General features: G+C 38.4%; 1 protein-coding gene across 1 annotated transcript in view; it reads right to left on the reverse strand.

Annotated features, from left to right (window-relative positions):
• Positions 1-4951: 4951 nt before the first annotated feature.
• The window catches only part of LOC122815113 (zinc finger protein 883-like), a 66970-nt gene continuing 58264 nt past the window's right edge, over positions 4952-13657 (reverse strand). The window contains exon 4 of the mRNA XM_044087358.1: positions 4952-9769. Within this exon, the coding sequence (XP_043943293.1) occupies positions 8208-9769 (1562 nt within the window). The 3' untranslated portion in view covers positions 4952-8207. The remainder of the gene's footprint in view (positions 9770-13657) is intronic.

Below are 13657 nucleotides of genomic sequence, written 5' to 3' on the forward strand. Positions count from 1 at the left end.
GTAGCATTTGATCCGGGGACATGCTAGCTTTCTGTGCGGAGTCGTTACATGTGTTTTGTGCACAACGTAATGGATGAAGTAATAATGGCGGCAGCTGCTGGTGTCACTCTTCAGTAGCACGCTTGGCTGTGTTTCATGGCATCCATCTTGAATGCTCCCTTTACTGATTCTTACCTTTTCAGAGCACAGGTAGGAGACATATTCCAAGAGGAATGAGACAGGAAAACGCTCACTGCTCCAGCTGTCAGGCTTCAGCTGCATCAAAGGACTTTTGCAGAAAATCAGAAAACTCTACAGCAGATGAGGTTCTAGAGAGCTGTCCTGCTGAAAAGGGCCAAGCTGGAGGTGATGCCCTTCAAATGGGGCACATGCAAAGGCACAGATATTAGGCAAGGAACACAGTTTTGAGACTCTATCTAGAGTAACCATCAACCCTAAATATAACAGTAAATTCATGAATAAACCTCTCTGGTAGAACTCCCAAATGAATAAACTGGACAACAAAAGAAGGAAAATAAAACGTTGCAAGGAATCTCCATCTCCCTACATGGAGACTTGACTGAAGCATGCCATCAAGGAATTTAAAAACAACATTAGAAATGTAAAGCACAGTATGAACTTAACGTTGCTAGAGATTCCAAAGAAAACTACAAATCTTTCACCAGTTCTGTCAGGAGATTAAGGAATAACATCCGGCAGTGAACTGAGCTCATTCGTAACAATATCACCTATTCTGAACCCAAAGATTTAACTGATATATTAGCAGACCAATTCAGTTCCAACCTTACCTTCCTCCACTATCCCTGACAATTTAATTTCCTCTGGAATCATCTTGGAACAAGTCTTAAAATTCCTATCAAAAGCTAAAAAGAGTACCTGAATGGTATCCGGCTGCCGTCTCATCAAAGCAGAGTATGCACTATCTGAGCCTGTACTCAAACTGTTCATCCTCAGCCTACCAGCAAGGTTCGCTTCTGATGCCTGGAGAACATCCTCAGTGACTCCCCTAAACAAAGGTGGCCCCTCTACAGGCCCAGATAATCAGACACTCAACCTTACCAGCCTCATATGCAAAGCCAAGGAATGTATCATAGCAGATGTCATTTATGAAGACATAGTCAACTTAACTGATCTAGATCCCAATCAGTCTGGTTCTTTGAAAAGATTACAGGGGCTGTGGGAAATGGTCATTCTGAGTATACTGGTTATCTTGACCTGGCCAAGGCTTTTGACACCATTACCAGTGATAGTATTACTGAAAAATTAAACAAGCTTAATGTAAACCCCTATATTGTCCCCACTGGACTGTAAATTGCCTATCCAACATATCCCATGTTGTGAAAGCTGCTGGTTTCATCTCTGATTGTAAAATTATAACTGATGGAGTGTCACAGAGATCATTTTGGGCCCTCTCTGGTTTGGCATTTATTTTGCTTTCATCCAAGCCAATATTTCAAAAGTGTGGTTGACCAAGTTTGCTGAGGACTGCAAACTGGTCACTGTTATCCACTTGTCCCCGATACAAAACAGCACCAGCAAAGAGTGTAATATGTGTATACATGGTGTCTCAAAAACAGTGCCAAATTAAATGAAAAAAGTGCAGCATAGCAGTAGCATTTAGCAGAAAGACGGTGCCTACCTCATATGTTACAAATGATATTCATTTTATTCCTCTTCAGTCAGACATGGTCATAACAGACCAATGCACTAATGAGGATAACTTCTCTCATTCGATCATCATGTTTCCAGTATAGTCAGGAAATCCTTCTAGCTGTCCAAGGGAATATCCTCAAAAGAAAAAAAAGTCATCCTGCCACTGTATTCCTCCCTTATCAGAAGCATTAATTAATACAGTGCCCCTTTTAGAAAGTACAATTCAAGCAATTGGTCAACTGGAAAAGTCACAATAATTTCTAGAAAAAATTGAAGGTCTTAAATCCTTCAGCTACCCTGATAGATTAGCAAGACTCTCTTTATACTCAGTAGTCTACATGTTGCTGCAAGGTGACCTGTGTCTCGCTTTCTGAGCCATGAAAGACCAAGTCCTACTTGATGTCCTATTTCTTAACAAAACCAATGGGCTTCACAAACAACAATGCTAAGGACTTTATAAACAAGACTTGCGACAGAGCCACGCTCATAACTCAATGTATTCCTAGCCTGTAGAATAAGTCATCACTACAGGTCAAGCATGTACTGCTCTGGCTACCTTTAACACTCTTCTTGATGATTAGATGGGTACTCACAAACTTTCACCAGGGTTAGCATGTATGGCCCTGCTAAATTTTAGATGTGAGCCCTATTAAGTGCTTGAAAAGGGAAGCATGAACTTTTATGCTAGTCTGCTTAAAGGCATCTTATGGTTTCTGTGATACTTGGCTAGCATGTTCTTATGCCCCTATGGAGTCAGACCCAACAAAACCCCTTAGGATTTGCCAATATTGTTGACACATTATTTTTAGTTTACACTAAAAAGGTTCAGCTTAAAGTAAGGTTTAATAGAAAAGAACATGATATGTTAACACCAGATACCATTGGTAAAAAAACATATACTTGTATTTCTCTATTCCATCCTTTGAGAGTGCTTGTGAGTTAAATATCAGAACTGAGATGTAGATGATTTAATTATGGAAAAAAGTTTTATATGAAAGAATAATAAAATCAGAATAAAGCAAACTGAGAAGGGTGAGTGGTTTGTCATGTTAGTAAAATGAATACTGTGCCAACAGGCCAAATATTTTATTCTGAAGTTTCTAAAAACAAAAACGTTTAAGCATACAAAAGAAATACGTCATTATTCATGACTCACTAACTGACGGAATTATTAATGGCATTCCTCACGGGTATTCACATTTTGAAAACCTGAAATTTATAAAAGTGAGCACGCATCTCTCTCTCTGCCTCTCTTTCTACACACACACACACACACACACACATATATATATATATATATATATACATACATACATACATACACAGGATATAAAAAGTTTACACACCCCTGTTAAAATGCCAGGTTTTTGTGATATAAAAAATGAGACCACAATAAATCATTTTAAAACTTTTCCCACCTTTAATGTGATCTATAACCTGTACAATTCAACTGAAAAACAAATCTGTTAGGGGAAAAATATAAAAAATGCACAATATGCTGGTTGCATAAGTGTGCATACCCTTAAACTAATACTTTGTTGTGTGTGCACACCCTTAAACTAATACTTTGTTGAAGCACCTTTTGATTTAATTATAGCATTCAGTCTTGTTGGGTAGGAATCCATCAACATGGCACATCTTGACTAGGCAATATATGCCCACTGTTCCTTGCAAAAGTGCTCAAAATCTGTCAGATTGTGAGGGCATCTCTTGGGCACACCCATCTTCAGGTCACCCCCACAGATTTTCTATTGGATTTAGGTCTGGGCTCTGGCTGAGCCATTCCAAAACTTTAATTTTCTTCTGGTGAAGCCATTCTTTTGTTGATTTGGATGCTTGGGGTCATTGTCGTGTTGAAAGGTGAAATTCCTCTTCATCTTCAGCTTTCTATCAGATGCCTGAAGGTTTTGGGCCAAAAGTGACTGGTATTTGGAAGTGTTCATAATTCTCTCCACCTTGACTAATGCCCCAGTTCCAGCCAAAGAAAAGCATCCCCAAAGCATGATACTGCCACCACCATGCTTCACGTAGGGATGATGTTATTTTGGTGATGCAATGGGTTTTTGCGCTAAACATACCTTTTGGAATTGTGGCCACAAAGTTCAACCTTCGTCTCGTCAGACCATAACACATTTTCCCACATGCTTTTGGGAGACTTGATGCATTGTTTTGCAAATTTTAGCCAGGCCTGGATGTTTTTCTGTGTAAGAAAAGGCTTCCATCTTGCAATCCTACCCCATAGTCCAGACATATAGAGAATAAGGGAGATTGCTGTCACATGTAGTACACAACCAGTACTTGCCAGAAATTCCTGCATCTCCTTCAGTGTTGCTGTAGGTCTCTTGGCAGCCTCCCTGACCAGTTTTCATCTTGTCTTTTCATCAACTTTGGAGGGACGTCCAGTTCTTTGCAATGTCACTGTTGTCCCATATTTTCTCCACTTTTTGATGACTGTCTTCACTGTGTTCCATGGTATATCCAGTGCTGTGGACATGTTTTTGTTCCCTTCTCCTAACTGATACCTTTGAACAATGAGATCCCTTTGATGCTCTGTAAGCTCTCTCTGCGAACCACAGCTTTTGCTGTAGCAAGCAACTGAGTAAATGTCAGGAAAATCCTACTAGGACAGCTAAACTTTATTTGGGGTTAATCAGAGTCTCTTTAATTGATGGCAGGTGTGTACCCAAGAAGACTGAATGCTGTATTTAAATCAAAAGGTGCTTCAACAAAGTATTAGTTTAAAGTTGTGCACACACAACAAAGTATTAATTTAAGGGTGTGCACACTTAAGCAACCAGTGTATTCTACGTTTTTTATTTTTTATATTTTTTCCACTAACAGATGTTTGTTTTTCAATTGAATTTTACAGGTTAACGGTCACATTAAAGGTGGGAAAAGTTATGAAATGATTTATTGTGGTCTCAATTTTTTTTATATCACAAAAGCCTGGCATTTTAACAGAGGTGTGTAAACTTTTATACCCACTGTATATGTGTATATGTGTATATATATATATATATATATATATATATATATATATATATATATATATATATAGTGTCTATATTACGGCTGTTCTGTGTGTTCGCTAATTTTACTGTTTCGGACATTTGGGTTCGATATTACATCGTTCGAACTTTTAGAAGTTCGATGATTTAATATAGACCCATATATATACACACACATATATATATATATATATATATATATAAATATACGTGTGTGTGTGTGTGTATAGATATATACATATATATATATATATATATATATATATATATATGTATACGTGTGTGTGTGAATGTGAGTGTGAGAGACAGAGAGACTGTGTGTGAATGTGCTTGTGCATCTATAACTACCTCAGAAATAACAAACATCTCTGATGCAGCCTTACACTTAGCTGTAGCAGCTAATCATTCAAAGACTGGACCATATGTAGCATTAGTTCAGGCTAAGTTGAAAGGCATGTTTTGGTCCTTACCTCATTATATATAAGATTCAGTGGGGTTTGTTAAGAAACTAAAATGTATTTCTCTTCTACATAAAGCATTGTTTCTTTTTATTTTAATACGCTAAACACCGATGTATGGAGTAATACAGAAGTGTACCATGTAGAAGTGGGATATAAACAGCTAGTGAAATAGGTTTCATTGGTGCATGGTTAGACCTTACTGTGAAAATGATTGCACTGCTTTGCAAAATAAAATGTACAGAGAAGTTAGTGTAGAGGCAACTGGAAGCAACTATGGGTCCCATTTTTACAAATATTGTACCTGTATATTAGGAAGAACATTTTGCGTACAACAGCATTTTTTTTAGAAATGTGAGCTTTTACCATTTTACAGACAATAATTTTAGTCTGAGATAGTAGTGAAGTTGGACGTCACATGTTTTTGGCTTATTTGAACAAAACTATTTTTTTAAGCTTGCCCATAAAAGGGGCAAAGAATCTATTGCTTTTTTCTGGACTTCAAATTTTATTAAAAAAAGCTTTTCAAAATGCATACATAAAAATGAATTCAAGTTGTGCTCTTCTACATTTCAGCACTATATATCTAAATTACATTGAAAATATTAAAAGGTACCTTTTTCTACATTCTAACTGCAGAAAATGTGACTGATTTGGATCCCTGAAGGAGACATTATCACAAAAGCTAGTGAGTACTACAACAGTATGCCACTTATATGCTCCAATATGGCCAGGAAAATATTCCTGAACCCGAAGAAAATACACCCAACTAGGCATCAACTCAAAGTGTTTACAATTAAATCAAACAATGCAATCATAATGTTTCTTGGTACCAATCAGAAACTTAAGGGTAGCATTCATTCACTATTTGAGACCCTCTTAACTACACATTTACCTAAATACTAAAGCAACAAACTCAAGGAATATGGCCTAACCCTAATGTAACATTTCCAAATCACACAGAGGTTACAATAAATAAGATACTTCTCCACCTAAAATTCATCTAAAACTCTAACCTAACAACTTATGAGGCAAGGAAGGCTACTGATAGAAATGCCCTTACACCAAAATAAGATTTTGCCCTCCCAATACAGGCCTTCAGTTTTTTATCATACTTATGCAAACAGCCAATAATAAAATATGTTGCTTCATCTGACTTGTTGACAATGGAACACCACTGTCTCACTCTGGCTTCTACAAACTGGTGTCCAGTTATAGCAAGAGCAGTTCTCTTGTTTGCCACTCCAAGATTAAAATTATTCTAGCTAAGGTGTAGCCTTCTCTTGAAAAAAAAAATAATAACCTTACAAGAGCTTTTCCACAAGATGGTGTAACACTTGGAAGGCCTTCCTTGCAGAAACAGCCCTCTCCAAAATTTCCCCAAAGACTTAGAATGGATTTTGCATAGAATATTAGGAATAATTACTAGCATGTTACTTTTAGAGGGGAAGTGACAGAACACAAAACAGAAGAATATCAATGTAAAAGCTATGTGACCAATTAGTAACAACCTCTTCTGTAAAAAAAAAAAAAAAAAAAAAGTGCCCCCTTAAAGCAGATGATCGTGTAATGGTGATTCAGGTTTAACATCTACATTATCTCAAACAAGTGAATATCTGGTCTGCTATTTTAATTGTTCATATATGAAAATGTTATGCTATACTGATGCACCTTTATTTTGAAATGTACAAATTTGTAACATATGCAGTTTCCTAATGTGGTAATTTGCCAATCCACCTAAGGCATGTCTATGTCTTTGGAACGTGGGAGGAAACCGGAGCACCTGGATGAAACCCACGTGAATGCAGGGAGGACATGCAGACTCGACACAGAAGGCACCCCAGTTGAGAATTGAACTGGACCAGCCTCTTGCTGTGAAGTGACAACGCATGTGTATATATAACTTATTTCATTACTGGGTAATGTTACTACTGTTGTTTTCTTTCTAAGTTCCTTAGAAAACGTTTTAAATTTTGAATAAAAATTGCCTGCTTTGTGCTTTTTCTTTATAGTTCTATGTATAGATTATAAGCTATTTCCTGGTCCTGGGATTTTTTTCATTTATTGTTAGAAATGATAGAACACAGTCTTGATGTTTCAATGTTATGCGCTACTTTTACTGCACCTATTTTACTAAGCTATTCACCTTTGTATTTTCTTCCAGCAATGATTTTATCTTAATTCCTTTATAGCTGCCTGTGTTTCTATAATGGTAATCTACTTGTTCATTCACCTTCCTGCACTGCCCTCTACTTTGCTGGTACTGATCTATTACTTATTATAGCAGCTTAGAAAGCAGTGCATTCTAGTTACATCACCTGGGGTTTTGCAGCCTCTTTCGCTGATCTCTATCAATAGGTCGAGCAGGGCTTCCTTTTCTCCTCCTGACTAATAAAGTCCTCTTTGATCTTCGTTTCCTGAACTGCACCCACCCACCAAATGCACTATCCTAACTGGTCTTTCGATCAGTTCTGACGAAAGTTATGAAATTTTGTTCTGTGGTATACCTTCAGTAAGTATCCTGCTCTAAGGATTCCACAATGAAATGCCAACTTCCTAAAAGTCAATGTGATGAAAGGGTGAATAAAATGCCCAATACTGAAAAGGGCAAAAAAAATTATTTTTCCTTGTTTTTTGCATGGGGGAAGCTCCCTTGCACGCCTGATGTGGGGGACACCCCCCAAACTTATATATACCTATTCCACAGTCGAACCAACTCAAAGAATGAAGAAGTCTCCCAAAACAAGTGAATCCTTGCCACAGCACGTAGAAACAGCACAGACAATGACTTTGCATCGGAAACGGCACTCGGCTTTAAGCCGTTCTTCTGTTATTTTTTCTTCGTGCTACTGAGATTTGAGCATTTTCATCTCAAACATGTGTTGGAGGGTCGCACCCAGAGCTTCACACTGAAACCTTCACTTCTCATCGGTCTGTCATCTTAGCTTCATTTTGCTGCCATTTTAAAGTACCGAACCGCTTGCTTTTCAGTGCACTCCATTTTGGACCGTTACTCTCTTCTTGTGAAATTTGCCACATCTGGGTGCCTTTGCCTGTAAACATCTTCAGATGTCTTTGAACCTGCAATCTAGTCAGTACAACATTCTTTTCTGCTGATATACTGCACCATATCAAGTTTCTTTTTTTCCCAACTGCATGCTTCTTTTTGGATTTTAATCTTTCTAGGCTTGGTTCTTTCACTTGGAGCCCTTCTTCTGTAACGTCTTTTTCCATTTGGTCCAATATTTCTTTTTTTATCGTCAGTGTGTGTTTTCTCATGGCGTGCAAGGGCAGACTTATGCATGAATCTTTTGTCACATATTGCACATTTATAAGGCTTCTCTCTTGTGTGACCTTTCTCGTGATATGTAAGGAGAGACTTTCTTGTAAAACCTTTACCACATGTGGTACATTTATGTGGTCTATCACCAGTATGAGTTTTCTCATGGTCTACAAGTCGGCTCTTGTACTGAAAACTTTTGTCACATGTGTCACATTTGTAAAGCTTCTCCCCAGTGTGGATCCTGTTGTGGGCCGTGAGCTCCCAGTTCCTTCTGAAACTCTTATCACACGTGGTACATTTATATGGTCTGTCACCAGTATGCGTTACCTCATGGTACGTGAGGTTGTTCTTCCACTGAAAGCTCTTCCCACATATTGTACATTTATATGGCTTCTTCCCAGTGTGTGTTTTCTCATGACGAATAAGGGAGTCCTTCAACGTAAAATACTTGCTACACTTTGCACACTGGTATGGTTTCTCCTCAGCATGTGTTTTCTCATGGGATAACAGCTTGTACTTTCCCTCAAAACTTAAGTCGCATGTCTCACATTTGGTCTCCCCAGTATGAATTTTCTCATGGCATGTGAGGCTCCACTTCCATATAAAACCCTTCCCACATGTGGCACATTTATGCGGTTTCTCCCCTGTGTGCGTTCGCTCATGGAATACAAGCTTCCACTTACGTTGAAAACTCTTGTTACATGTCTTACATTTATATGTCGTCTCCCTGGTGTGAATTTTCTCATGACTTGCAAGGTTCCACTTCCATATAAAACTCTTTTCACATGTTGCACATTTATATGGTTTCTCTCCAGTATGAGTTTTTTCATGGCACGTGAGATACCATTTCTTTTTAAATTTTTTACCACATGTGGCACATTTATATGGCCTATCATGGCAGGCATTCTGTGTAAAACTCTTGTCGTGTGTTGCACACTTACGGTGTTTCATTCCTAAACAGTCATTTTTTTGTTTTGCCAGGCTACTTTTCCTTTTGCCCCACTCTTTAACTCCTTTACCTGGTTTGGAATTCTTAATGCTAGTGTGGAGCTCATTTTTAGGTCTCTCCCCAACATGTGTCTGACGATGTGTTGCAAAGCTTTCAGGAAATGTGATGCTCTCCTTAAAATCACAATGCTTGCTTAATTTATCAACTTTATGCATTTGAAAATGTTTGTTTAGTTCATTTTCCTGGCTGAAAGTCTTGTCATATTCCATACATTTATGAAGTCCATTTTCAAACCAAATTAATTCATGTCTTGCAGCAGACATCTGACCTGTGACGTTCTTGATGCATTCAGAATTCAGAGGTTCCTTTTTTAATGACATCTGACATGCATTCTTACTGCATTGCGTGCCCCTGCAGACTTAAAGAAACAGTTAACAATTAATGACCTGTTATAGAACATGGACATTATTTAAACAGAATACTGTTCCCCTTTACATAGTATTTGTAGTATTAGCTATGTTCCAAGCAACAACACAAGTAGTCTTGTCTCGCTATTTAAGCAAACAATACCTTGTTTGTATATTGGTATAAAGAAAATCAAAACACTTGGTTAAAAACAAAATGCCACACTGATCCCCAAGTAATTATCTTTAAAATCCCCACCTCACCACAAACCATTGGGAATGATTCACATGATTCTATCCAACGCATGCCACAAGTATTCTAATGCAATGCATATCTCCATTTGTGACAATCATCAGATCAGAGCATCTCGCAATTAGTATTGAAGTTGTATTTCATTGTATCCCTCCATCAGTTCATTTGTATCACTGGACAGAACAAATATGAAAGGTAGACCGGAAAATGCAAAATTATGAATTAGTAGAATGATTTAGGCTTGACAACTATATGCAGAAATTTTGAGCTCATCAATTTAGTTTTAAAAGGTAATGAATAATTTATATACATATAATGGAGAAATAAAAGTTATGTACTTATGATAAAATTAACTCTGCAAGTGGATCCACTAACAGGAATATATATCAGGGGCATTAGGATAACCTGACACTTGGGACCTGCCTTCAGGCTGTTCAGCTCCTCCCCAGCTTCCATCATCCTGGTCACCTCCAATTTGGATAGGTTGTCAGAGTGCAAAGATCACTTATTCTGCAGATAAAAGACTTTGGATAATCACCCAAGGTCACCCTGCTTAGGGGACACACACTTGCCAGTCGTAACTGTCTTGAGCAGCAAAACAGGAGGGAGACTGAGACTGGCCTTGGATGGGGCACAGGTGGTGGAAAACGCTACTGAAGAAGAACCAACTTATTACAGATCTACTGTTACGGCAAGTATGTAACTTACTTCTGGAAAGAGCATACTGCCTTTGATAAGTACACGGACTGATTTTCTGCAATATACTTGAAGATGGCCCAGCTATGAGAAAATCCTCTTCAACATGGTAGGCCCAAATATTGATTTTGTCCTACAAGTAATATCTAGTTTGAAATGTTTGACGTGCTTAGATCGGAGAAGGTGGCTACTGCACAAACCTTGTCCATAGTGACGTTCATCGTGAAGGTCATACAGGCAGCAAATTCTTCGAGAGGTATGAGCCTTAAGTGATGGCAGTATATTCTATCAATGCCTGATATAACAATGTTTTATACAATGTGAAAAACATCTAGGCAGGATGATCTTGGATATCAAAATGTCTTTCCTCTGTGAGATTCGGAAAAGGAAAGTTTTAACATAATAATTGAAAGTGTTTGTGTCATCTGTGATTATTTAATTATGTTATGTATGCATTCATATCAAATATGAATTCTTTAACCTGGGCTGTGCCTGCAAATAGTCAGCCATGATGAAAGCACGATCTTGGAAAACAAGCAAACAAACAAATAAATAAAAGAAGAGAAGAGGTACTTTGCCCTTGTTTTGGTAACTGTGAAAGAAAGAATAGTTGTATAAGATCTTACCATAACAGTACACATCTCACTTTACATAGTTAACATATACTTCATATGTTGGATATCCTGACAAGGATAGCCAAATATCCAACTAGTATAACAAAACCTTTGTTTTACCTATCGTCATACATTAGCCATATGCTGCCCACACAACTGTGGGGCATAAAGGTGACATACATACACTCAATCATCACAGAACCAGAGCAAACAGGAAACCCCTTGACCAGCAACACAGAAAAGAGGACAGGAGGAAGGGACCAAATTCTGCAACATCGAAAGCTAGGACATCTACCTTCTTTACTCTTACTAATACTTCCTACAAATCAACACAAGAAATTGAAGTTAGGAAAATGCATTTTGCTTTTTATTGAAATTGCTGACTCCATAAATAAGGAAACTGTGTCAGTATTTGTATATCTACACTACAGCTATGACTTTAACACATGCCTCGTTGTGTTAGTATTTGTATATCTACACTACAGCTATGACTTTAACACATGCCTCGTTGTGTTAGTATTTGTATATCTACACTACAGCTATGAATTTAACACATGCCTCGTTGTGTTAGTATTTGTATATCTGCACTACAGCTATGATTTTAACACATGCCTCGTTGTGTTAGTATTTGTATATCTACACTACAGCTATGAATTTAACACATGCCTCGTTGTGTTAGTATTTGTATATCTACACTACAGCTATGATTTTAACACATGCCTCGTTGTGTTAGTATTTGTATATCTACACTACAGCTATGACTTTAACACATGCCTCGTTGTGTTAGTATTTGTATATCTACACTACAGCTATGACTTATACAAATACTAACACAACGAGGCATGTGTTAATCTACACTACAGCTATGACTTTAACACATGCCTCGTTGTGTTAGTATTTGTATATCTACACTACAGCTATGATTTTTAACACATGCCTCGTTGTGTTTTGTAACATGTATAAACTGCCATCTTTATGTCTGTGTTGCAATGTTTGTTTGGTATGATCATATGTGGAGCTTTTCTCCCCTGGCCTCCACTGAAAATGGGTATCTGCCCAGTTGAACTTTCCCGGTAAACAAATGTGAAATAAATAAAACGTACTGTTATGGTAAAATCTTCCACAACTATACTATGCCTTCCTCATCACTGCTGGAGTATTCTTCATATGTGGCAGAGCATGAAAGCTACTGCAATGTATGGGAGGACGAAGGCAGGGAATAAGCCCTCCACAAATCCATGAAGGATAGTCCTGGCAAGTCCTGCTCTGGCTCTGGAAATTACTTTCAACTTGTAATGCTTAGTAAAAGTGTGAACAGAGGACGAGGTAGCAGCTTCCAAAATGGATCTAGTATCCAGACCCAGAAGTTCCTGCCCTGATAGAATAGAATGAGATCGAACAGAAGCTGAAAGCTGATTGTCATGAAGAAAATAACAAAGGGAAACGGCTTAAGGAATCCAGGAGGAGATGGTTCGCTTAGAAACTGCTAAACCCAAAGCTCTGGAATTAAAAAAAAAAACAAAAAAGGGTTTTAGATTTTCGAATGGCCTTTGTCTTATCCAAATGATTTGAGCTGTCTGTATAAATCCAAAGTGTGAAGCACATTCTCACTAGCAAATTGTGGAAACAGAAAAAAGGAAGGAACTGGAACAGATTGGGTCAGGGACGAATCATTAACCACCTCGGGCATGAAAGAAGGGTTAGTACGGACAGACATCCTGGCCCTGTCAAAAATCACAAAGGAAGGAACTGGAACAGATTGGGTCAGGGACGAATCATTAACCACCTCGGGCATGAAAGAAGGGTTAGTGCGGACAGACATCCTGGCCCTGTCAAAAATCACAAAGGAAGGAACTGGAACAGATTGGGTCAGGGACGAATCATTAACCACCTCGGGCATGAAAGAAGGGTTAGTACGGAGAGACATCCTGGCCCTGTCAAAAATCACAAAGGAAGGAACTGGAACAGATTGGGTCAGGGACGAATCATTAACCACCTCGGGCATGAAAGAAGGGTTAGTACGGACAGACATCCTGGCCCTGTCAAAAATCACAAAGGAAGGAACTGGAACAGATTGGGTCAGGGACGAATCATTAACCACCTCGGGCATGAAAGAAGGGTTAGTACGGAGAGACATCCTGGCCCTGTCAAAAATCACAAAGGAAGGAACTGGAACAGATTGGGTCAGGGACGAATCATTAACCACCTCGGGCATGAAAGAAGGGTTAGTACGGACAGACATCCTGGCCCTGTCAAAAATCACAAAGGAAGGAACTGGAACAGATTGGGTCAGGGACGAATCATTAACCACCTCGGGCATGAAAGAAGGGTTAGTACGG

This window comes from Protopterus annectens, chromosome 11.part0 (assembly GCF_019279795.1).
Source record: "Protopterus annectens isolate FY-2018-M chromosome 11.part0, PAN1.0, whole genome shotgun sequence".
NCBI lineage: Eukaryota > Metazoa > Chordata > Ceratodontiformes > Protopteridae > Protopterus > Protopterus annectens.